General features: G+C 41.8%; 2 protein-coding genes across 3 annotated transcripts; both read right to left on the reverse strand.

The window, feature by feature from the left end:
• Nucleotides 1-313: 313 nt before the first annotated feature.
• On the reverse strand, nucleotides 314-12,965 carry LOC104026401 (uncharacterized). The gene is made up of 9 exons (XM_009488036.2): nucleotides 12,902-12,965; nucleotides 8,512-8,856; nucleotides 6,988-7,413; nucleotides 5,935-6,024; nucleotides 4,397-4,456; nucleotides 2,693-2,748; nucleotides 1,969-2,053; nucleotides 1,462-1,492; nucleotides 314-386 (listed from the first exon to the last, which is right to left on the reverse strand). Exons 1-9 carry the CDS (start codon nucleotides 12,948-12,950, stop codon nucleotides 314-316), a joined length of 1,215 nt encoding a protein of 404 aa, XP_009486311.2. The 5' UTR covers nucleotides 12,951-12,965.
• Nucleotides 12,966-18,259: 5,294 nt separating this feature from the next.
• LOC142594117 (hepatitis A virus cellular receptor 2-like) lies at nucleotides 18,260-25,793 on the reverse strand. 2 transcript variants are annotated; one of them, XM_075715359.1, is made up of 8 exons: nucleotides 25,646-25,793; nucleotides 23,301-23,645; nucleotides 22,633-22,683; nucleotides 20,677-20,756; nucleotides 20,361-20,417; nucleotides 19,492-19,606; nucleotides 18,828-18,867; nucleotides 18,260-18,442 (listed from the first exon to the last, which is right to left on the reverse strand). In XM_075715359.1, exons 1-8 carry the CDS (start codon nucleotides 25,692-25,694, stop codon nucleotides 18,349-18,351), a joined length of 831 nt encoding a protein of 276 aa, XP_075571474.1. In that variant the 5' UTR covers nucleotides 25,695-25,793; the 3' UTR covers nucleotides 18,260-18,348. The 2 variants fall into 2 exon arrangements, with proteins under 2 accessions (XP_075571474.1, XP_075571475.1); XM_075715360.1 differs by lacking the exon at nucleotides 22,633-22,683.
• Between the last annotated feature and the right edge of the window lie 492 nt (nucleotides 25,794-26,285).

Genomic DNA, 26,285 nt, shown 5'->3' on the forward strand with positions numbered 1-26,285 from the left:
GGATTCAAGGAAAAGCATTAGTAAAAATGGAGAAAAACAAATTCAATTGTGTAACATGGTATTACTAAGAAGGCAGATACCAAAACCACCTATGAATAATGCATAAAGCACCTTCTCAAAGAAGCTTCTTTATGCAATGAGTTTTAAAGGTGACATGGCAAAATTTGCACAAAGATTTTAAATTTTCATAGTTGAAGCTTTGGCCTTTGGTTTACACCCATTGATATTTTGAGGGCTCATAAGTATCTCTCAGTGCAGCATGAAACAGGCCCTTTTTATTTTTCATGGCATCTACAGATGATGTAGGAGCTCTTCACAGGGAAAAAATGTTGTTTTCTCCTTCAGCACCACTGAAAACTTTTTCCAGGTCTTCTGCTGGTCCAAGACTGTAGTGAGAAGCACAGATCACTATGGATGGGGCAAAAGCACATTGCTGCTTCAGAGCATCCTTTCTTATTTGTAACATCAGCAAATTCCCATTGAAAATGGAGACCAGAAGCTACTCAGTCCACTGACTTCAATGGTGCAATGCCTACTTTTTACACCAGAGAAGTATTTACCTTGCTTGCATTCTTCTAATAGATAGGAAAGCACAGTTCAGATCTTACAATGACAGCTGTAGGGTAATCACCATGGGAGTCCCTCCTTGGCCCCCAGTCCTTATCTCCTAGGTGGGGTATGCAGTGGGGGACCATCTACCATTGAAAAACTATTTGGTCTTTGGCAAAGGGATGATACTTCACTGGACTACCCTGTGGTTTGTCTAGAGAAAATCCTTTTTTCAAGATAAGCCAGAAGACATGAACTTATCAGTTACACCCGCACAGGGTGATCCATCATATATATTTCATATCTGCCTCAAAACAGTCTCCTTGGTGATGACCTCAGATATCAGTGTGACCCGAGGAGTGTGTGAGACGGTGCAGTGGTCCCATGAGAGCTGCAAGAGTTATCTAGTGGTGGAAAGCTTCGTTTGCCACACTGCTGCAGTGCAGCACCCTTCATGGGGACCATTCTTTGTGTATTGGCATGAATTACCACTCCATGGAGGACTGTCCATAAATCCCTGATCCCTTTCTGAGCAGTCATTTTGCCGGTTGATCATCGTAACCATTTATCTCTTCTTTTCTTTAAAACAACCCCACCAGGGTCATGCCCAGGTATTTGATCAAAGAATAAAGCAAATTAGGTATTTCCTTAAGCTGGGGTCACTACATAACAGTAAGAACCAGCTGCTGAAGTTCTCCAGTGCTCTGGATGTCTGTTCATTGCTACATAGAAGCAGTATCCAGGAACCACTGATTTTCTGGGGGGAAATTATCTGAAGTTTGCTTGTAATACAGTTTTGGTAGTTAGCACCACAAGCCAATACTAGACCCATTACAATCAGTGGCAAATACTTTCCTGCCTCTAAGAAAAATTACATTGGAACTTTGAACAGGAAATTACAAAATGGATTACCTTTTTGTTATAAACTTCTTCATGTGTCTACCTAGAAGCAAAATAATATTAATGTCACAATGGCAAAAAGAAATCTATAATTCTAATGAATCTGTCAAATGAATTCACAAGCAAAGATAGCAAGTTGCAAAATTTCTGTGGGCTAAGCAGGAAAGAAAGGATCTCATTCTGATTTAAGTTACACCAATGTCTGTCAGGAGCAATTCCAGGAAGCTACGGGACCACTTTACCATAAAGCAAGAGCCAACAAGATGAGCCAGACCTGCAACAAGTAAGTGAACAAGTTCTTTGCACAGCCTTCCTCCCGCTGCATCCCCACCAACTCATGCTCCCTGGTCTCCTTGTGTGACACAGCCCTGGAGTAAGGACAGCAACCCCCATAAAATGAACAGTCCTGTCACAGGGGCCACAGCAGATTTACCAGAATATTAACCAGACATACAGAAGTACATCTGCACTAGGCCAGCATTAGAAACATTAATCAATTATGTGCTTAGGGATACTCACTTTTCCAAAACCACAACGAGAGCATCAATATAAAAAGAATGGACACCCCTGTGAGACAGGCGATGAGAATGACATAGCTGGAAAACTGGAAGGGAGAATAGAAAAACTGAAAAGGCTTTAGAAGCACATTTACTTCAGACCTATTCATGCAGGATTGGGTTGCCCTAGTGGCTAAGAGCTCTGAAATGTCTGCACTGGGCTGGAGTTTGCAATGCTTTTCTGAGCTTGCCTGTACAAAGTATGGAGAAGACACATAACGTTGATCATGATAAACAAGATGAGTTACCTGTTCAGTATTTAATAAATCTTCTTCTGAAGCATTTGAGCCTAGATTCATCCCGATTAACATGAACTTCTTAATAAGGTGTCTAAAGTAGGAGCTTAGTCACCCTCATCCTTCTCTTAATTAGAGACAGAGAAGTGTAACAACCATCCTAAGTTGCCTTTTGCCTGGTCACACCCTGAGGATGCTACCTCAGCATCTCTTGCACGAGTATCAGGGGATGAGATTTTGTCTGAACTGTCCAAGGCAGATGGGATGGTCACAGGCTTTGACACTATCCACTGGAAAGATGAATAGATGGTTCCTGAGCTTCTAAATAAAAGTTCAAGCTACTGTTTGCAAACAGTATCCTTTTAGTATGAATACACTGAAAAACACTAGCATGTCCTGCTGTCCTTCTGGCTTCTAGTTAATGCTCTTGAAAATTAGAGGAAGTTTTACCTTATCTCTGTTATCACTATGTTTCTCAGTATTGCCGTCTGAACTTGTTGAAATCCCTAAAAAAAAAGAGATTGAAATTATTACTGGCACAATCACCTAAATGAGTGAGGGCCACTGTGGTTGTCACTGCTTTAGTCAAGGAGTAATGAATTCTCAGGGAATGAGGAGGGCAAAATCTGACCCTGAATGTGATAAATAAAGCACCTTGCAACCAAAAGGGAACAATCTGTTTCCGCCACAAATGGTGTATCAGGCAGTCATTGGGAAATGTCAGTCTTCATCAAGGAAAGAGAAGGCTTCCCAGGGATCGCCCATGAAGCAAGACAGTAGAAACTTGAGTGCTGTGAAGGAGTTTTCACTTCTGTAAGCATGACAAGATGTTGTAGAGAGCAGAGGTAGTAAACAAGGTACAAGTCTAAGTGGAGAATCTGCCTCAGTTTAATTGTGGTCAGAATTACGTATGATTGCAATTTTTGAAAGCTGCATTAATACTGAAAACCACAGGAAACATCTTTACATTCAGATAACTTACCACAGATTTAAGAAAGATCTATGAAGATGATGCATTTTTTTTCTATCCAAAGATATTAAGAATAATTCAATTCTAGTTTTCTAAGCTTTGGAAATAGGGATGAACTAATTGAATGCTCAAGAACTCTTGCAGCAAACTTTTCTGCTGTTATCCTATGATCCTAATCTCTTTTACTAGTGAATTTCAAGTCACAAAAAGTTAATCTAGATTCATTTTTGAATGAAGTTTGCACCTTGGCTCATCATGACCTCATGCTACAAAGTACTGAAGTATTTAAGTATTTGGAGCACTTGATCTGTCACAAGAAGCACCCAATATTTAGCAGCATCTTAAAAACTGAGGAGTCACAGCTTAGTGAATCAAAACTTCAGCTTACATCTTATGACAGGAAAGCTCCTATGCCTTAGGTCATGCTCTAATATATAGAAAGACTGTGATGAGTAGTGCTTTCAAAGGTCTGACAAGAGAACAACTATGGAGACTCCTTCTGAGAAAAATGTACCAGGGACCAGATGAGTCATTTGATGAGGCATGTATATGTAATGTGCTTGCAGTGCCCAAGACCACAGCCAAAGGAAACTTTATATGCATGAGACACCCAGAACGTCACATGGTGATGGGGGTGATCAGGTGGTCACAAATAATCCCATTAGAAAAAAAATTGCTTTTTTCCTTTTTTTTCCCAACTTTTCAGAGTATTCACTGAATAACCTGATCTCCCCCAAATTTCTCAGTTCTGGTCAGTTCTCTATGAAAGGTGAGTTGATTTCTCTCCATGTACCAAATAACATGCTTGCATTTTATCAAAGACATGGACAGGGCACAGGCAGCTCATATGCATGCAACTGCAGATGGAAATTTGCACTGAAGTAGAAAAGAGATTATGGCTAATAAGCACTACAGCTAAACAACTATAGGTAATAAAACCCTAGCAAGTGCTAAAAATCCCAGGGATACATGAACATTGCATTTTGCCATATGTATGTTTTATGATATCCCTCTTCCCCTCTCAGAGAAGAGAAGAGAACTGTAGCTCAGCAGAACTACCCCCAAATACACAAGAAGTGCATATCTCACTCTGACATGCACGTCCCGCAAGTCAAAATTAAACTTTCTGGTAGCATGCTGCAGCCTGGCTGATGGGAGCAACTATTGCTGCTTACTTTCCATACCTGAATGAGCAAGGGTTCTCTTCGGGTTCTGGAGCGTGGTTGGCATTGGCAGGGTTGTTGCTGGGGGAAAGCAGGCAAAGACAAAAGATAAACTAAATCAGAGCCTGGTCAGCAAGAACCAACCACCCCAGCAAACCCAACCTATCTGGCAAGAATTGTGGTTGGAGATGGAGGGCTCCCTCAGCTGTGGGTTTCTCTCCCAGCCACTGTGCTACCATCAATACAGAGTTCAGCAACAAATTAGCCTTCCCTTACATTACAATAATGCTGAAGTTGGTCCATTTAGTGTATTATTGCACAGAGTAAAAGGAGACTGAGTCAAGACCTTAACTTGGCTTATGGCTCTTACTAGACAGCACTCGCACTCAATTATGCTGCAGCATTTTCACACATTATGACAGTTTGACTCTCGGAAATAGCATGACACAAGTTTTTGCATGGGTGGGAGTGTACATGACTCACGTAAGAATGGTACATTTTCTGCTGTTATGGCTTTTGTGGTGGCTCTTTCTAGGCCACAGTCACAACTTAAGCCGCCCCCAGAGGTAAGACCCTTTGCAAAACTTCCTATTTACAATGGCAGAATATAGGCATTATGCAGAACTATATCAGAAAGATGACAGGTGAGACAGGGGTGAGAACTGCTCACAAATGCTCAAGAGGCCAGTTTAGTCTCCTCTGTGAGCCCTCTCCAGGGGCATTAAGGAGCAGTTTCCTAAACTCTATTTCTGCTGTAAGTCTCTAGGTCTAGCAAAAGAAGACCTGCAAAAACCTAAATACTGTGGGTTTGGGAATGAAGAGATTTTTGGCACTAGCTGAAACTAAAAGGACTCTCTTAACAGCCAAATATGACATATTCTCGAATTTTAGCTTTCCTTTTCTTAAGTCCTAATTTGAGGGCATCTGGTGGGCAGACTATCACACCTGAATAACTTGAGCCATTCTACTTTTATACTTGACTGAGACACATAAAATGCAAACTTCATGTAGGTTTGTTCATTTCTCAGATATGGTATGATTCTGTATACCAGTTCCTTTTTTCTTGAAGGAATGACTGATAGTTGTGGCAATTGCCTGCTGCTTTCCATCATGACCAAGGACACATGTTGAGCACTGGAAAGCTGAGCCTGCAGCCACATCTGGCTGAATATATTCAGTGAGGTTCAAAGCTCAGGGAGGTTTTAAAATGGAAAGATCAATGAACTCACAGTGATGACAAATCGGATATCTGAGAATTCAGCTTGGATTGTGACAAAGACCAGTTCTTAACTTCTCTCAGACCTGAGATACCTGACAGTAGCGAGTGACTCAAAATCTACTTCCTTTGGAGGCTTAATAACGTTTTTCTCAGCTGTTGTTACATCCTGATTTCAAACAATTTCTGTGTGGACCCCAGATACCTCTTACTTCCAGATGCAATGAACAGCTATCAATGCATGTTTGGTACGCTCTTAAGAATAGTCAATATTTTTGTTTATGACAATTTCTTCATTTCTCTGAACACACAACTTCTGACCTTGCAATGTTATCCTACTCACCTGCAGTTGGCACGTCTTCCACCATGAGAGAAGTGTGAGCACTTTTAGTTCCCTCTGCGGTCAGAAGTGTACTTGGGAATTCGATAGTCACTGAAACAAAGTAAAAAGTAATGCTTATAAAGATCACAGATTAGGAGGGTCTTCATATGGCATTCAAAATTACTTGCGCAGTTCTGCAACTAAGAGGTGAAAATCTGAACCTCGTTTTTTCATGTCTGCAGTTCATCCTACCCAGATAACTGATGTACTTTACTAGCATGGCCAGTGGTGAGATGTTTTAAGTGTTCAGCTGTGGATGCAATTAATTGTTGCCAAGTTTAACTGGGACACGTTGTTATGGCTGGAAGACAAGAGATGATACAGAAAAGCTGTCCTCAGAGGTTCAGGTCAGAAAGAACTTAAAGTGATAGAAGACCCAAAAAATGTACAAAAAACAGTCTTGTGCGCAGACATCAATCTGTGGAAAAGAAGTCACTGTTGTGGATAAAGTAGAAACCTACGAATTGTTAACACGGTAATAGGTCATTCCGATCAGCTAAATATTAATAACAGCAGCCTTCTTGTGGGACGACAATGTGAGTACTCAATTTTAAGCATGTTTTGAATTCTCACTGACTTCATTGCTCAAGCAGAACATGCTCTAAACTAAACTTTTTGACAGACCATTTCAACTGTCTTTCCCAAATCAAGAAAAAAATTAGTGCATAGTTGAGTGAATCTCTCTTACTCCATCCCAGGTGCAGGACTTTGCATTTATTTCTGTCGTACTTCATGAGGTTTCTGTTACATTATTTCTCCAGCCTGTTGAAACTCCTCTGAATGCAAGCCTGACCCTCTGCTATCTTGGCCATTCACCCCAGTTTGTCATCATCCACAACATTTGACCTGTGTTTCCTTAAGCCTACTGAGACGTACCTCTAGGCATCTCAGAGAAAACTTCCCAGATACTAATATAAGTACCTGGAAAGTCTCTACGATGCCAGAGTCAGGCTAACACAGACCATCTCTGCTACACAGAAAGAAGAAAGGATTAGTGCTGGTTACCCTTTGCACCTCCAGGAAGAGGCACAGACTCTGCAGAGCAGAACACGTCGTCATCTTCAGTCCTCATGTCAGCTGCTTGGAAACCAGTTGGAAAATCTGGGGGAGCACTGGTTGTCACCAGAGCTGCTGGAAAAATATAATTTGCTGTCACAGAAAATGTTGGGGGAGCAATGGTCTCCAGTGTAATTACTGCTGGAAACTCGGTCATTGCAGTTGTTGCTGGGGGGATGGTGGTTGTCAGGAGGAGAGCAGTCTCTGTTGTTGCTTGATGATCGGTGGTTGCAATTGTTGCTGGGGGGATGGTGGTTGTCAGGAGGACAGCAGTCTCTGCTGTTGTTTGATGATCAGAGGTTGCTTGGGGAGCAAAAGTTGTTTTTCTAAAACTTTTGGGGGGAATGGGAGCCCTTCTCGTGGTGGTTGCCATCACTGGAGGGGCTGCATGGAAAAAACATAGCCAAGAGAAAAGATAGATCAGAGCATTCACAACCAACCCTGAGGAAAGCCAACCCAGAAATGAATGAAAATTATTTATCTACTAGAATACTGAGAATGAAGGTGGGTGAGTCACTATTTTAAAAGGTTATTTAATTAGCAGAAAACATGCCCCAGCCAGACCAATTCCCAGATTTACAGATCTGATTTTTTTTTTTTTTTGGTAGATCTCAAAAACCCCCTCCTTAACCCTCTTACAGAAATGAAAAACTTGAGAACTTTGTAATTTTGCTTTTCAATGTCCTCATAAAAATAAAATAAATAAAATATCTCAATTTTCAGCTGCAAGCTTCTTGCTAATCTTTTCAACTGGTCCTTTTTTATTAACCCTGTTGCCCTGAAACTCAGTGATAGACATGGGATTGCAGCATTTTTCCCCCACTGTCCTGTTACATCGCTTACAGCAGGCATACAAGAGTGCTGTGTATATCAGCACCAATTGGACTCTTGAACACCCTGTTTGTCTTTCTGCAGTGTGGAGGGTGGGTACCATCTTTTTTTCTGTGCTTTGCAATGCGTTTCAGCCTCTTCTCGGCTTTGTAAGACCCTTACTTTACCCTGCAGCTCAGCAAAATAATAGGAAGGGGAAAAAGACCTTCAGGACTCTGAGACAAAATTTCCAAACACGTGGGTCTCCTTATGACATGAAGCAAATGAAAGCCTTTTTGGTGTTGGGGTGAACCCCCAATGAAAAACTGAGTTTCATTCCAAGGGCTCTTCAAATGATAAATCCCTTTTTTAATTCCATCATCTTTAAAAATGTCAAATATAGCTACACAATGAGAAATTAAATATTTAATTTTAAAGGCAAAAAAAGGATAAAAGTTACTATTTTCTCACCAAAACTGCTTATTGAACGTAATTCAAATTGGCAACTGGTTGCAGAACTCCCTTTAAAATTTATGTAATTTAGGAAAAACACTTTTTCCCAAAACAAACAAACAAACAAACAAAAAAAGCACACATAAACTCCAATTTTAAACTCCTGTCCAGTGAGAGATTTCTCCCTGATGGCTGTATCATGAAGGTCCCCAAACTCACCTCTGACCACCTCCAGCCGCATGTTCTGTTTGATGTCATTGAACCAACCCGGGATCTCTATGCGGCAGCAGTATGTACCTGCATCTTCTGCCTTCACTTTCCCAATCGTGAGAGACACATCTCCATAGGAAATATAGCCCTGGAGACTATATCTCTGAGATGTTCTGAACGTCACCCTATTCCCAGTGGTGTGCAAAATTTTGTTGTTGCACTTTGAATTAGGGCACGGGCCTCTGCCCCAGCACATATCAGAGATGTCCTTAAGTCGTGCCACCTGATAGAAGCAAGGCAACTTAACAGGTTGTCCTATTACTCCTCTAACAACAGCTTCGGATGCGGTGTGCACTGTCAAGGAAGAACAAGGAAAGATGAGTGTTGGCAGTCTCGGACGCTTGACTCTACCTATGCAACACAATGAGGCAGGAAAAGAAACACTCCTGCCTGCAGGCAGGCCACAGTTACTGATCCTCCAAGCTTTTCCCTGGAGCTGCGGCAGCTAATGGCCCGGGGCACTATGGGCAACAGCCAGGAGCCCACAGGCATCGGCTTGCTGCTGGAGGGGTCCATGCGCTTACCCCGGCCAGCTGCTGGAGGACTGCTCACGAAATACATCACTCACATCAAACACGTGGTGAGAGAAGCTGAGGTCTGTCGCTGGCAGCCTGAGCACAGACTAGACCTGTGCAAATGGAACTCTGCTCCCATCCCTTTTCCTAAGAGACTGTTTGAAAGTTGTTCAGAAACCTGGTGTGAAATACATCCGGTTTTCTCAGTCCACCCTCATCTCCTTCAAACAGGAAATGCTGTCATAGTTGCCTTTCACTGACAGTCTCAATAGCAGGGTCCAAAATACCTATTCATGTGTGGAATTAGGGCCTAATTAAGCTGGCAGAGCAGTTGGATCTGTCTATGGGAACCTGTTCTCAGAAAGTGCACTGCTTTTTCTGTTTCTGAGCAAGCCCTGCCGACTATCCCACTTACCTTGCAGAGCACTCTGTACACAGAAGGTTTAACTGCTAGCATTAAACTGATGTTAAAAAGAGCATATGCATGCTTTCCTTGTGCTCTCACTCTTAATGAACAGCTTTACTTGGTGATTACAGCTGATACCCACCTCAGCATCTGGTTTGAACCTTTGCTACATATTGTTCCCTGTTAACTGCCTATGCAGTTCCCAGATTGCCCTAAAAGGGATTTCTTCTTCATGGAATGCACTATACAAAAAAGGTTCCCATACAGGAACAAATCCTTTCTGGTTTACATTCATCTAGTCTGTGTCGGTCCTCCTACCTTGTTGCCTTTTACTCTCATGTTATCATTTACATACAGTGGAGCAGGAGCTGAGGGACCTGGGGAGCATCCAGACCTAGTCCTCTGCTGCAGCAAGAGGATCATCCCACAGATCTGATGTCTCATGGCCAGCTTGCTTACCCCAAAGAGGACTTACAGCAGTTGCTGCTATTATCACCAGCTTTGGCCCTGCTTTGCCAAACATTTCTATTTTGCCAGCTGTTTGAATGCCTTTTCTTTTTGGCATGACTCCCAGATAGCAAACAGATGCTTCCAACTGTGTCCATGTCTCTCTTGTTTTGTCTTTAATGGACTATTCCCCAGGTGAGGTTTTAGTGTGTGGCAGGCTGCCTCATGACTTGTTATTGGGATGACATTTCAGCTTCATTATTGCTTATCCCATTGGCAAGATAAGCCAACTCGTTCAGGTTTCCACAGCTCCAAATGCTAAAAGAGTAGAGGCAGACAAAACAACATGCAATGTGATATGAAGGGCAGAAGCTTTTGCAGTGAAGTGAAGGTAGGATGTGCCAAAAAATGAATTCCTGAATACAGGATAAGGCTTTGCAAGATGGCTGCTTGGTTTAGTCCTTGGAAAGGGTAGGTTCATTTGCCTTGTTACAGCAAAACAAAGAAAACTGCCTCTTTCTGTGATGACAGAAAACAGTTCATGCAGCTGACCTTGAAAGTATCCCTAGGGGACCAGGGGATTAACCACTGAGCAGGGTAACACATATTTTCAAGTCACCCCAACAAAGATGTGTCCAAAATCAAGAACAGCTTGAACTGTTCCTGGAGTTAAGGTCGCTGCTGCTTGAGGAGAAATGGGCTCATCTTCTGTTCTTATTTCATCCCAGTCCTGCACAGCACAAAAGCAGCTTCATTAAACAACCCTTTAACAAATGAAAATTTGCCTGCTCTTCTCTTCGAAAGAAGCAGAGCTCTGAACTTATTAAATAAATAAATAAAAAGAAGAGGGAAGACACAAGGCACCAGAGAGTCTCCAGAGCAGTTTCCCAGTAGTATTGGTGCTAGAAAGTTACAGGTTTTGCGGTTTCAGATCCTCTTAATTTACATGAAGCTAATGTTGCTAACATCTGCCTGCACTGCAGGTTCATAGAATCATAGAATGCTTTGGGTTGGTATGGAAAACTTCAATACCACAACAGCCTTGATTCAACAGTATGAAACTCTGCAAGGACTAAATAACTTTCTTCTCAGTTGCAGCCTCTTCCACAGACAAATTTTCCAAAAGAAATAGTAAATAGGACTGAATGAACATGTTTTTGAAATTAAGAGGTTCCTAAGACTGTTATATTGTGACACCCTAGTCTTACTGTGAGAGGAATCCTACCCTTGTCCATGGCAGTGACCCTCCTAGGCATCCAGACTTTACCCATAGCACCCTGAGCATCAGCTATGCCTGGGTAGTCCCACTGAAGTCAGTGGGGTTTGGCACTCTAATTCCTTGATCCAAGTGAGAGAGAAATGGACTCCAGATGTTTAATATATCTTCCAAAATAGAAAGGGGGTATTCATAATTGTGCAGATCATACAGATATGCATATATTTATGTATAGTCTCTCTTGAACAAACCCTCAGTGACAGCTGGTATTATGCACTAACTCCAGTATAGTTGCTGTTGTAGTGGTCTTCTCTCCCATAGACTGGTCATTGGATGGACAAAGACATACATCCTCCAGCTAAGACAGCTGGTTGAAAAATAATTTTTTTTTTCTTGATCTATTTCCAGAATAATTTTCCTTCTTTGTAGAAAATACTTGGCATCTTTTCCCCATCAACCCTATTTTCTTTTTTATTTCTTCTTGAAGCTTCTGTACTGATGAAATTGCAGAGAAAATGGCTGAGAAACAGAAAAGAAGCATTTAACTGCCCACTCTGCTGGTTTCCTGAGTCTCAAGACTACCCATTCTCAGCACTGAGCTGAGTTAAAGAGAAGGTAACAAAAAGCCATTCTCACCCTTCAGTAGCTCTGCATATAAGAAAATTTTTGAAAATAAGGCCAAATGGAGGCAAGTACCTCCAATCTATTTTGAGGCTGAAGATATGGCAAGGAAAAAGCCTTCCCGTTTCTTCTGCTGAGACTGGCAAAAGACAAAAAATATTATGGAATTCCCTGGGCTACAGCAAAGTGCCAGCAAAGCTCCACTTGTGCAGAAGACACCGTGGAGGTTGTGCTACCTTGCCTCAAAGGGACATGGTTCACCTCTTGCCGCTCAGTGTATCCCACCACTGACCAAACTTTTCCACTACTTTTCAGATCAATTTAAGAACACTGCAGTTGCTGTAGATGTTATATGTAATATTTCATCCTGGCAGAGGTTAGCCAATTAATATTTAGTCATCTGAGACAGAATTTCATGAAAAGCCTATGTGATTCAAAAGCACAACTCCCATTAGGAGCTCATGCCCCAGTGAAAGTGGGTGAACTCATTCACATTCCTGAGCCACCTCAGACAATTCAGAAATTGCATTGCTGATGTCTAAATGCACATGCAGAAATATAGCCGATACCAACCATGTTTACAAGATGCAGCCTCCCAAATTACTCTTCTTTAACTTCTATCTTTTTTAGGATTCAGATTTTAGATGGGTGAACTGAACACTTGGGAGTAAAAAGAGAGGAATCTCCAGCCATGCTTTCCCATAGTCAGTTCATAGCAGCAGACAGCCCTCAGAGTTTCAGAAAATCCTTTTTTTATCATGTATATACATTCATTACTCTTCAGTATTTCAATTCCCTAGCTTGCGCTGCATCAGCACTGCAGTGTAGTGGAGAGACAGATGAAAAAGCAAAGCCAGCAGTACACGTTTAACACTAGTAAAGAAATTAGATAATTTGGGGGGATGGGAGAGCTAACTGAGCCTATACACAGAGGAAACCACAAACACTTCTAAAAAGAAAAAAAAAAAAAACAACTCTATCAGTATTAACTCAGTAAGTTAAGAAAACTTCTGAAGTTCTGTATACAATTATGACCTTTTTCACTGTTTTGTTTTCACAAAACAAGTGGAACTTTTTAATTTTACAAAATTTTTGTTTTCTGAGCAAGCACACAAAAAGCAGGTGAAGACTCACCTATAAAGATCTGTATCATAATCCAGTGAAACAGCACAAAATGGGACATTTTAGCTGACGGAGACTCCGGGGCAGCGAGTGGAAGGAGAGGAAACTAGATCTTAGACTTTTTAGAGACGCTGAGTGAGCTCCACTGAAGTCTCATTTCTCCATTTCCAGATTTTATGTACCGCAACCACTTCTTTCCTATGCTTCCGGACAGAAACCAGTCAAAGGTGATTCTCCTGCTGTATTTAGCAATGGTGCGGCCTCACTTTGAGTATTGTGTGCAGTTCTGGGCCCCGCAATTTAAGAGGGGTGCTAAGGTCCTTGAATGCATTCACAGGAGGCCAACAAAGCTGGTGAAAGGGCTGGAAAGTATGTCCAATGATGAGCGGCTGAGGACCGTGGGTTTGTCTAGTTTGGAGAAAAGGAGGCTGAGGGGCAACCTCATTGCTCTCTACAGCTTTCTGAAGAGGGGACATGGAGAGGGAGGTGCTGATCTCTTCTCCCTGGGATCCAGTGATAGCACATGCAGGAATGGTTCAAAGATGCACCAGGGGAGGTTTAGGCTGGACATTGGGAAGCATTTCTTTAACAAGAGGCTGGTCAAACACTGGAACAGGCTTCCTAGAGAGGTGGTCGATGCCCCAAGCCTGTCAGTGTTTAAGAGGCATTTGGACAATGCCCTTAATAACATGCTTTAACTTTTGGTCAGCCCAGTGGTCAGGCAGTTGGACTAGATGATCACTGTAGGTCCCTTCCAACTGAACTATTCTATCCTATCCCATTCTATCCTATTCTCCTTTCCTCTTCCAAGACACTCAGCATAGTACTACCACCAGAGATTTCAATATACTATTTGTTTTGCCTTCCCATGGAACTCTTAAGGCCCATTACCAGTCTGCAGTGCTTGAGCAGCAAGAACAAGCTCTGTCCTCTTACACTCTTAAACATTTGGCTCAGTCTCCACCTCTGACTTTGTCTTCGCTTACATTTTCTTAATCCCTTTATTTCCTCTGATTCTGCCTTCTGCTTGAAGACCCCTCTCTTTCTTTCCCCCAGCTTAATATTTTCTATTTGCAAAGACAGCCTTGGAGGAACTCTCACAAATGTTTTCTCGCCACAACAATGTCCTTCCCAAAGATCTGCAACACCATCTCCAAGAAACATTTTTTTACTCTTTCTGACTTTTTTTACTTTCTGACCAATTGATAAAGAAGTTCTCTGGAAGTTCTTCTCTGGAAAAGATGAGTAATAAAGCAAAAGTAATTCAGGGCATTAAGGTCAGGAATGAAGAACTGCAGATAGACATTCTGTGCAAATAAATGTAGCATGGCACAAACAGGAGAGCAATTCCAAGTTCAAATGATTAAATGATAGGCTTTAACCAGACATTACCCCCTCAGGAATGAGATTTTGGGCTTGTCATGAGTAGTCAAGCCCATGAAAATATCATTCCTCTGCTTGGTAGCATCGAAAAAAGCAAATCAAATTTTAGAAGTTATTAGTAAAGCCATAGAAAACAAAGCAGAAGACAGCATTACACCACTGTACAAATCTACCTTGGATTCTATGTATAGTTCTAGTCCCCTCAAAAGCATATCTTAGATCCAGAAAGGGTCCCAGAAGAGCAAAAAGAATGGTGGAAAGTATGGAAGAACTTCCACAGGAAGATTAGATGGGTAGTCCAAGATGAGTTAGCCTGGAAAACAAATAACCTAAGGGGCACCATGAACAGGTCTACAAAATGTTGAGTAGCACAGGAAGGCTGGAGAGGGATTAGTTGTCTGATATCTGCCCCCACCCCCACCCCAGCATCAGAGAAGGACTCTTGTGCTTGCTGTCCTATTGGACTTGGTACTCCATTGGAGTAGGAGGCTACTTATCATTAGCACCCTCATCCATCACACCACCACTATTTTACAGTGGCAAGAAGTAGATCCCAAATAGACTAGGCTCCAGCAAAGCCAGGATGCCTGGTTTCTTTCACCAGCATGTAGCCAACTAATGCTGCTGTAGCCAACTTGGTGACAGATTCAAGCAGTGTGATGCTCAGAGAACGATTCTGAGTTTATTCTGAACCAAAATATTGCCGGAATGCTGATCTGTACCTTCATATGCTTCAGTGCAGCATAAACAGCAGCCAGTGGGGATAGACACAACAATACAGCCATGTCTTATTGTCAACATTATAAGGCAGGTCAACCAGCAATCGGTAAAATATCTAATTTACTATATTCTACCAGGTACAGTTCATACAATGCCAAGTACACACAGTCCCAGCTGTTCTGTGAACAGAACTAATGAAACCTGATGTGTCCAATATCCTGGAGACTTTTTCCCTGCAATGATCCCAGTTTCTCCTTTGTCTGCTGTCACTCACCATTAAGCAGTGGCTGTGAGCCCATACCCAGCTGATGCCAGTGCAGGGAGCAGCTGAATCCCACCTGGGGCACAAATTTGGAGTTCTATGCAGCTACCAATTTCCATGAAGCTTGTCAAATCAGAATTGGTCAGTATGTGGCAGGTGACCAGGGAAGGACGACGATGAACACAGCATCATGTCAGCTTTGTTTCTTTAGCAACACTGGGCTAAATGCAGCAGAGTGAATTGAAAAAGGCCACCCAAAATCCAAGTGTGCTGGGAAGAACCAGAAAAATGTGCCTTGCTTTCTGCTTCTGTACTGCTATCTAGTGGCGTCTTGCAGGCAGAAAAGGCAGAGAGCTTTCTCAAAAAAAACAGTTTGCAGCCCATCAGCCTTACTGTGCTCAATGTGCTGCCAATTTGTGTGCAGCTGGATAATCTCTTAATAGGGGAACAGGCTCCAAGTGCTGCCTGCTCATCTTTGTGGCTCATTTTGAAATGCCTGTTCCAAGATCCACTGACACGAGCAGAAGTAATGAAAAAGCACAGGGAGCTTCTACCTACATGTATTTATATGTATTATACTGCATATCCAAGGTGAAGTTCTTGCTCTGCACAGCCTTTGCGAAGTCTGTTTACCAAGTAACTGCACAGCAGAAAGGAAACTTTAATGAAGATTTTGGTTATCAGATATTCTAGAACTTTATTTTACATGGAAAACTTGCTGATATAAGAATTAGTCTGTAACATTGAGAAAAAAAATCCTTATGGGGAAGTAGTTTTCATGATTAGCAGTCTTAAGAATGGTCCCTAAACTCCTTTAGAGCATGAATGGTTAGAATCAGATAAATTTGGAAACCCCACACTTGTCTAACTCTGATCCCAGCAGAGATTGATTTGGTAAAATTGCAGAAAGCAGAAATTGCTGAAGATGTTTTCTGAGATCTAGTTTAGAGATCAGAACAGACTTCCTCCAGCTCCAGTCATGGGCTAGAGCCCACAGCAGCAACATGCTCAGTCAGGCAGAAGGGAAGCAACGTCTGCAGTATGATCAGTAATTTTAGTTTAGTAATTGTTACTAATAGTCAAATACAAAAACACAGTCTAACACCAGCAGGTCCTTTCTAGTTTCAGTACCTTCTTACACAAAGCAACACATGACATGAAGACAGAAAATGGCAGAGCTGGTTTCCTCCATTGCTTTTCCTGGCCCAGGAATCAGTAGTCACCTAATATCTGTGCTCTCACACTGAGGTCTCCAGTCAACCATGAATTCACCTCTGCATTTTCAACCTTTTAGGCCTGTTCCAACAGACAGCCCCAAGACAACGCACAGCACAAGAGAAAATAAAAAGCACACCACGGTCACCTATCCCAACTTGCTTTCCATTTCTTCCTTCTTCAACAGGACTTTCCCTCCTTTTTGGGTCTTTGCAAACACAACTCACCTGCAATATCCCACCTTAGGTAGGCTCTCCAGGACTCCTGGGGGAAAACACTCCCCTCCCCAGCCAGCTCAAGCCCTCCCATCTCTACCAGCCGGGGGAAGTAGGGGTAATTGCTCCACTGACCCCAGCTCCCCCAGCACAACCAGACCATGCCCTCGAGTATCTCAGCTGTTAACATAAATACCTACTGATTTTATTATTGGTCCTTTATGCCTCATTGTATAAGACAGCTTTGTTCTTCACATGACTCCCTCAAAAATGACAAACTCAATGATAGAAAGTTTGCGGTAAGTCTGTGAGTCTTCCCCGTGGCAGCAGTGTCTGCTTTAGGTAGTCCACATTGGTGCTCAGGATGAGCTTCAGGGCAAAATTTGTACTGACCAATATTTGGTAAGAGTTGGTGTCTCTCCTGCCTGTACTACTTTTCTGCTCTTTCAGGAAGTCCCCAGCCTTTGTTTAAAAATGCATTCTTAAAAACAACTGGGGAAAATTATTCTTCCACTTAAAGCTGATTTGGGTGTGTTGTGTCTATTGCTCAGCAATGCATAAAGTGTTGATTCATACTTATGGGACTGCCTCCATTTATTTAGTTTAAGTAAACCAAAATTTAGTGTTGCTGAGAATAAAAGCCAAGAGCCATGTCTAACTGAGGAGGAAAGGTGCCAGGCCACAGATACTCTCAATTTATGAGCTAAAAGCCATCAAAGAAATCCAGCATAAGACATTAGAGTTGTCTAGTATCTAGAGGGGTATAAAGGCAGGGCAAACTTTCAGCCAATGTTTTGTACAGTGCCCATGACTTCTCCACAAGCTAAGAAAAGTAAGAATTTCATTAACTTCACAAAGTAGTTATTTTTTGTTCAGTTGTTCTAGAGGCCTGGAAGTGAGACTCTTTACCCCGAGGGCTTCTCAGGGCATAGGTGGGCCCACAGAGAAAGAAGTGATGTATTTTGCAAAGGAAAACACACTTAGCCATAGTTCTCTGAAAACAAGCTGTGAATGTTCTGCACATTGAAGTACTGACCCTGTAGGCTCCGAGGACATCCCATGAGGGCGTGAGCATCAATAGCTCCTCCAGATTTGACTGTAGATGGACAGGAATAGTACATTGCATTACTGAGCTGTTACCAGGACTGGGTATACCTGACTTCAATGAAAATTCAACTAAATGCATATGGAAATACTACCAAGTTTTTCCCTGTGTCATCTTTGTCACAGCAGCTATGAGACTGCTTCTGCTCTCTGATGGCATGGACTCTTTTGTAGCTAGCAGATACAATACACAGTCAAGACAAACTTTCAAAAAACATGTGTGGTTTTCCTCTTGTGAAGCAATAGCCTTTCTAGCACTTCCTCTTTTTTCCCAGAAAGGAAGAGAGAATTTGAAGCAGATAATAAATATAATGGTAATTTTCTTTAGGGTGTGATAAGTGGATGCTGGAAATTTCCATTCAAGCCAGTAGGGTTTCTGTTTCTGGAACAGGCTGATAAAGTTTTTAATTAGAACTGTAGCTTTTATTTGTTTTATTAGAATGATGTGAATAAAGCTTCAGTAGTCCAGTCACGTTTAGCTGCTGAGCAGAGGGAGCAGCTAACATTTTGCAAACTATTCAATGTCCCAGTGATGACAAAGGCAAGCATGCATACAGTCCTTAGTTTATTATATAAATGTTTTCCTCTGCATGGATCTCATCTTCCAGGGCACTATGGTTCCCTGCACGTTCTGGTCTCCAATATGCAATGAAGCTGCACAAAAAAAAAAAGTAAAAGCCATGCTGTTAAACAAAAAACAGACAACAGGAACACAGAAGAGCAGATAGCCAAATCAACCAACCCACTGGAAAGATCTAAAATATGCAAAACCACTTATTTAAACATGACTGATAATGAATCATTTTTCCACTTACGAGACAACCCACACTTGAAGTTTGCATGCTCCCTAATGCAATGAACTGACAGTTATACTCATTTTTGCTTACTAACTAATGGTAAGTAGCAGGCTTTATTATTGCAATGCTTCCTATTAACTTGAGAAAGTCAAAGTATGTGGTGGAGCAGTCTGCATACTGACAACATTCCCTTTCTGCAACCTAGTTTGTCCTATTAGCTAAAGCAGAAACAGAATACTTACTTTGCAAAGCCACCAGTCTTCTTTGAATTGTATAAATATTCTAAGGACCATCCAGAATGAAAAGAAAAAAAAAGGAAAACAAAATTTTCTTTAAACCATCAGAAGCAAGTAAAGTAGCAGGTTCAAAAAAAAAAAAAATCAGGTGTAAGAAACTAAATAAGGAAGCTTTAAGCACATGTTTTCAGAATAGGAAATCCCCATTATTTCAATGAGATCTAATTCATATGGCTTGGTCTGACTAAGAGCTTCTGTGGAGAAACTCTGGTACATATGAAAATATTGGATATAGTTATATGAAAACAGTACCCCTCCCATTGGGAAAGACTGGGACAACATGGCAACTGAGGAATGGGTAGGAGGAAAGGAGTGGGGCAGGGGACGTGGACTTGCATCACGCATGTCCTCAGCAGGCCGTGGGTTGACTGGTTGCTAAGGAGCCCGAGACATAAAATGACGAGACCACATTGGCACCTTGCTGTTCTGCAGGCACACCCCAGAGGCTAAGAGGGAGAGCTGAGCAATCAGCCACAGCGCAGGGCACAGAGTGAGGCCATCCAGAGAGCTTAGCTCACTTCCCTGAAGCAGAAGACATGTGGCATCTGCCATAGCTGTGACTAGACGTACCCAACCAATCCTTGAATAACCCCCTGTGAAAAGTACTTACGTCTAGCGAGGAATAGAGCCAAAATAAGGATGGCTAGAAGTACCGCACATAAACCAATCCCAATGTATAGCCCATTTTCTGAATACTGCTGACTGGGAAGCGATACAGATGTGTTCTGTCAAACACAAAACAGATGAGCGTTAGTGGCACTGAGAGCAAGAAGCCCATACAGTACCCAAAGGCCATCTGTGTGTTTTGCAACCCTGCAGTAAAAGTACACTTGAGAGCAAGAGCCTGACTTGAGATACAGGACTAGTTTCAAGCCAAATCACTGCAACAGTTGTGTGAACCATGCTGTTAAACACATTATTTTTTGAGATTGTCAAAGGATCTGAAGTTATGACAAATACCATTTGTTCAGGTTTCATACTATTTGGTGTATTTTTTATGATTAAAATATCTCCTTTGTTACCACTCCTGCCTTTTTGTCAGCTTGTTCAGTAGTTATTCAAGGCTTTATACCAATAAGTAAATATGCCTTCTCCTTGCACTGGTGTTTATTTAGGCAAAACTTCATTCTGAAGCCAGCCATTGGATATCTGACCTCTCATTAGGAACTCAGGCCTGGAAAGACACTGAGGCACAGTATGGTCCCTGACTTAAATTCTGCACATGCAGCAGTATGAATGCCCAGACCACATCCTGCCTTGTAGTATGTCACAGCAGGCCTTCCCAAAGGCTAGCTTGGCTGTCTTGTCTTCCTGATAAAATTTGGGTGATCTTACTGCCTGTCACCCTGCAATATGTGCTGGAGGACTCAGCAGGACAGACACAGAGCTGCCTGTTTGAACCCCGTTGCATGGGGAGTGCAGGGCATCCCTGTACTGTCAGGTGGTCCAATTTCAAGTCTTCCCCATATCGTGCCATACCTGCCGGCTTGAGGTAACATCCAAGCAGTCTGAGGTGCTTGAGCAGGGACCAGAGGCCTGAAAGGCAATATAGATGTTGCTAAACCTCTTCCTGCATTACTAAGTACTTTATGCATGCAAAGCAGGTTTTTTTCCCCCCTCTTCAATCACGAACACATAAGCAGTCTTTCATAAGCACTAAACATGCATACTAAAAAAAAAAAAATTCTTTTGCAATCAAACTAAAGCAGTACCAGTGAACTGCAGGGATGACCAAATAACCTCTCATGTCTATCCACTTTGCCTAGGTATGCTATAGCACAACAGAGATGCTTACAGTCTGAGGAGCTTCCGAAGGAGAAACTGATGGCCACGTTCTTGTGACGGTAAAGGATGATTCACTGGCGTTCCCATGAGCTGAGCAAAGGCAAGACAAACACATTACTTTCACAGAGAACCATTCTGCGTTGACAGAGAGGAATTTGTACTGCTGACTCGGGAGCACCAAACTTAAGTGTCTCTCTATCAGGAGTCTCAGCTCTGCATATCAAAGAGGTTGGTGCCTTCAGAGGGCAGCACAAAACTCTGAATATTGGAGCCTCTGCTGTCCTTTTCAGAGCTTTGAATTCCTTCCAGGAAACACTTAGCTCTTGCTGTTATCTCAACACAGTGCCTAGAAGGAAGGAGTTACTAAGGTAGGCATCTGGTTTTGGAGCCAAGAGGCAGTGGATGCCTAAAGGAAACTTAGGTTATCTGATGAAAACAGATTAAGGCTAGCTCAGGGCCTTGAAAGACCAAGTGGTGCAGTTAGAGAAAGTGATACTTCTAAAGTCCCAGACAGTAAACAGGCTGACCAAAGTGTGATACATTTGCATAAGGACCTGCAGCATATTTTGAGGTAATTTCACAGAGCAAAGCTCTTTGCAATATTTAAAATTCAGAGCTACAGACTTATGTCTTCCATACCATCAGTCACAGTTTCTTCACGTGTTGTCAGATGATATACAACCCTCCTGAAAACAAAATCTCCTGTTCACATTATGACAACCCCAGCTGGTTCCTTTGATGTTTTAAATTGTTACCCTTATCCCAGAAGCTTTATTTTGAAGAGGACAGGATCATCCGCTTCACTGTTCTCTTCCATTGGAGATGCTGGAGTATTCCTACATCAGAGGCACATGGCCACCTGCCTTTCCCAGTCTCCCTCTGTGTGAACAGCACATACTAACTTGTATTCTGAAAACATTAACAGATTGTTCCACCAGCAGCTAAGGAAGACGTCACACGGTTAAGAAAACCCGTGAGTTCTAAGATTGGAAGCCATGTTATTTTCAACTAGAACAGAAACAGCCTGAGAAAGTTTTCACTTCTTCTTCCAAAAAGGAAATGCAACTGTTGTAACCCTTTAGAGTTGCTTTAGCTGGAAAAATCTGAGATGGAGGGAGAAATACAAATGGCATCCTTGATTTTTCTTTCAAAATCCAGAGAATAAGCTATTGTTATACTATGAGCTCTCTCTTGTGTACTGGAAATTAAAGTTGTCTTTTTCAGAATGAAAAAGATGCAGGTGAGTGGGTATATGATAGACATCTATAAACTTGTGAGTGGAATGGAGAAACCAAGTGAGGAATAGTTGTTTACTGTCTCTTCCACAACAATGAGGGGTCTTGCTTTATGAAATATGGTTAGGCTACAGAGGATGTGGGCACCCTCTGAGGCACACAGTATACCAGGGTAGAAGAATACTTTGGCACTGTATCACGAAATTACTGCCCTGTTTCTACGATCCTCCATAATCATCTGCTGTTGACTGCTACCGATATAGGATCCTGAATTAGACGCACTTTTGAGCTAGCCCAAGAAAACAGTTCTATGTTATAGAGCAACGAATAAATTGATTAAACAGTGGAGACACACAACTCCTAAAAATTTGTGGTTTACTGTTCATGGGATGCATTTCCAGAAGACAAGGTGAGATTTTATACCACAAAGAAAACAACATACCAAAACAACAGCCATAAGAAAAACAATGCTTGCAGCACCAATAAAACATCTAGTTAAGCATAACACCTGGAAGCAAACTTCCTCCCACGTACACATGTTCCTCCCGTTGGACTCTCTATATAATGACAGGCAGAATTTAAATCCAAGTTCTGTTCTCCGGCTCTATGGTAATGTTTAGTAAATTTTAGCCAAGACATTTCTATCATCTATTATTTTGTCTCCTTCCTAAGATCCCTATTTGCAATAAATTTTATATACCTATTGAGATTAATACTTGGATAAAAGTTACCTGAGGTCTGTTCAGAGGTGTAAGTGCAAGGACTTGCGGTAGAGATCCTAGCTGATGTTAAAAAATAAAAAAAAGCCAAGATACATTATAATTAACCTTAGTGTGCATTTATGTAGTGAACAAGAGAAAGCATTTCTATAATAAAAATTTGTGAGCACCAGCTACACAAGTACATGTGTCAGCCACTTGTTCCACATAGTAATATGCTTTTTACAAACAAGAGAAAAATTAAAAATCAAAGGAAGAGTTGATTAAAAAAGTCATCTATATTAATTCTGTGTCCTTGGGCTTTACTCTGGAATCAAGCAGGGAAAATGAAGTACCATTTTCTATGAAGCGGGTGCAAGTATAGCGCTTCAGATGGATTAAGGAACCTATGCTGCCCTTTCTCCTAAATTCTTCAAATAGTGCTTCTGAGAAAGCTCAGTAGTGCTGTGCACCATAAAACAAAGCACCATGTCCTTTTTTTAATTGCAGTGACTGCGCTGGGATTACAACAATGCCAAAGAGAGCTTAATTTAAACAGCACTAACAGCAGATCTGCAAAGTCCTAAAGATCAGTCCTATGGATGATTATAGAAATCATTTCCACCACTGGCTTTGAAAGCCAGACTCAACAGCAGATTTACCACAGTCGTACTGACACAAGAGAGCACCTCTGCACTCACCTTTCTCTATCACCACCTTGTGATTAGTTCTCTGATCATTGAACAACCCTGCGATCTCCACACGGCAGCAGTATATCCCACTGTCTGCTTCCTCGGCGTTCACGATCGTGAGGGACACGTCACCCGTCGACAGGTTCCCTTTCAACACATACCTGCTGTTGTACTGCATTGTCACCCGCCATCCATCTGTCCAGATAATGGTCCGATCACATTTTGAAACAGGGCAGCTGTTACGACCCCAGCACATTGATGTGATGTCTTGTTTACTCTCAACTCTGTAAAAGCAGGGCACAGTGACATTCTGACCAGTCTTCCCTTTCACAGGTGATTCTGATACCGTGGGGCCTGTGGACAAAAAGACAAACACAGTTGTTGAGCACAGTGCACGCAAGCAGAAGCTTCTTGTGCATCTTGCATGACCCACTACCTCCCATCTTGCACTGCCAGGCATTGCTACAACAGGTTTTCCACAAAGAGGTGTGAATCCCAGCAGGACTGACACAGTGAGGGATAAAGATTGGGCCAGTGATTTGTTCAGAACGTGTCTCTAGCCAGAGAGAGAAGCAGCACTCTTTCTGCAGCCTCTGCAGGTAGGCAGAGAGGTGAAGAGAGAACAGAGGCTGGATCTGCACAACTCATCAGCTTCTCTTTAGCCACATCTGGTCTGTTAGCTCCTTGTTTTTTTCCTTAGTTCAGATTTCATCCAAGCCACACATGGGGGAACAGTAAGATGCTGACTTTCATTAAAACCATTGCGGGGAATCTCTTCCTCCCTTTCAACAAAGCCACTAAACAGCAGGTTTCATCAGAGCGATCACTGCCGAACGCATTTGCCTTTTTCATACCTAATGACAGATTTTGCCTATTTCTATCAGAAGAGATTTTTCAGAGCTTTTCTGAGAAATTTTATACCCTCTTTTTTTCACTACCTTATTTTCCCTCCCTCATTCTTATGCTGTTTCTAACTTGTTTGGTTCCCATTAAAAGTCATTTTTCAAATTTCTAGAAGGCTGTGTCACGCTCTTCAAGTCCAAAGAGCGAGACCTAGCAGCCAGTAGCCCATTCATCACAGTGAAATAGTTTATTTTGCTGTATGTAGACCACTCCAGTCAATATTCCCTTTAGGAGGTTTTAATAAAAGCTGTATTAAATGGCAGCCAAAATCACTTGTGCTCTGGTGATCCAGTCATAGACATCCTGTCTATAACTTTTGTCTAACAGGTTACACAGTAGGGCCCTGAAGCACACATTCTCTCTGCTTGTACTTCAAAGAAAACTATTTGCCCTTTACTTACCACTACACATTGCTTTTCAAATTCCGTAACATGGGATCACATGCACAAGTATTTTGATCTATCCATATTAACATTTCAGGGATAGAATTCTCTGCAGCAAGTACAGGCAACAAATTATCTCTATTAAAAGTCTAGCCCAGTCTATAATTGGGAATGGAGCTCCCCAAGGCAGGTCTGACAACACGCACCGGTGGATCCCAGGCACTGTATGGTTTGATTGCATTTGTCCCTTGTGAAAAAGCTGTTTTCCCCAGCTCAGCTCAGTCATTCGCCTAACCTATTATAGTTAAAAATGTCTGCATTCAGAGGCTTTGCCACAATAGCATACTAGAAACTAATCTCTGAAAATAATGTATTTTATTTAATATAAAAAAACAAGCTTTAAATGAATCTCATCATAAAAGGCTTTATAAAAAACTAGAGCATATAATATCTGTGATATCCCTTTTCTTTCTACTGAACATATTCTACCACCAGATTTTTAATGTCTATCTACCTATACTAGTACCACTCTGCAACCTGTTGTTTCCAGTGCTATTGCCTTTAACAATGTTTTCCCAGGAGGACTGCTTTCTCAGAATAAAAAGAAGAAATTATCGATTTGTCCCAATAAAATTACATATTGGCTAGAAAACACCAGAAGCCACAGTTGCCCTTTTCCCTGTCTTCCGAAGCATTCACCTTCATGAAGCCTGTTGAAGTGAAATATCCTTTTTTTACATCTTTTCTAAAATGATTTAAAGTTCTCTGCTCATCTCAGATCATTATCTAAAAACCCCAAAAGATCATTCATTAATAAGACTACAGACAGCCCAAAAAGCAGTGTCTTTAAAGCCATCATACCTTCAACATGACTGTTTTAAAAAGGAGATAAGGCCATCAGAAGACTATTGAGCCACTGTGATAAAGTTCTATTCGTAACACAAAACAGCAGTTTCTGTGCCATGTGGCCTCTCTTCCCGTTGTAACATAAAATCTCTCTTTGCAACCCTCAGAAACATCGATTACTTCCATCCACCTCCACCTATATGCTTAGGCCCACTTAGTTACCTGTAAAGAGGATCAGAAGAATCCAGCTCATGCAGAAATAAGACGACATTGTGGCTGAAGACGAGGAACAACACTCCTGTTCACCCTTTGGGCACCTACATTCAAGAAAACTTATCTTCTTTGTAAACTTCTGGTTTTACTTCTTAGTACGTCATCTTGAGACACAGCTGAGAATGCCCTTCAGTCTAATCCGGATTGCCTTTCCTGTGGTTAGTCTGTTAGTTTCTAGCAGCACAGCCAAGCGCTGCTGCCAACAGTGCACACAGCTGAACGCTTGCTGACTGCGGTTTGACCAAAAGGCTAAAATACTTTGCAGCATTTCAGAAATCCACTTCTCGTTTTTTCCAGACCTGCTTGATTACAGTAGATGAAACTGTTATCAGCATGACTGAGCTGACACAACTACTGGTAATCTATTGCCCCCTACTGCTTCCCACACCTTTTTTTGCCATAGTAGACAGAATTTGGATAAGAGATTACATAGGATATGTAACAGACTATGGTAAACAGGACTTGGCAAAAGGAAGTACTCAAGCATTTAGTCATAAGTTTCTGGTTCTAATACTTAGAAGCAACTCAGAGCATCTTTAGGCAAATGCAATTTTCTTTGTAGGCTATAATTTGGTACTATTGCACAGCT

The sequence above is a fragment of the Pelecanus crispus genome, chromosome 8, assembly GCF_030463565.1.
Source record: "Pelecanus crispus isolate bPelCri1 chromosome 8, bPelCri1.pri, whole genome shotgun sequence".
In the NCBI taxonomy this organism is placed as follows: Eukaryota; Metazoa; Chordata; class Aves; order Pelecaniformes; family Pelecanidae; genus Pelecanus; species Pelecanus crispus.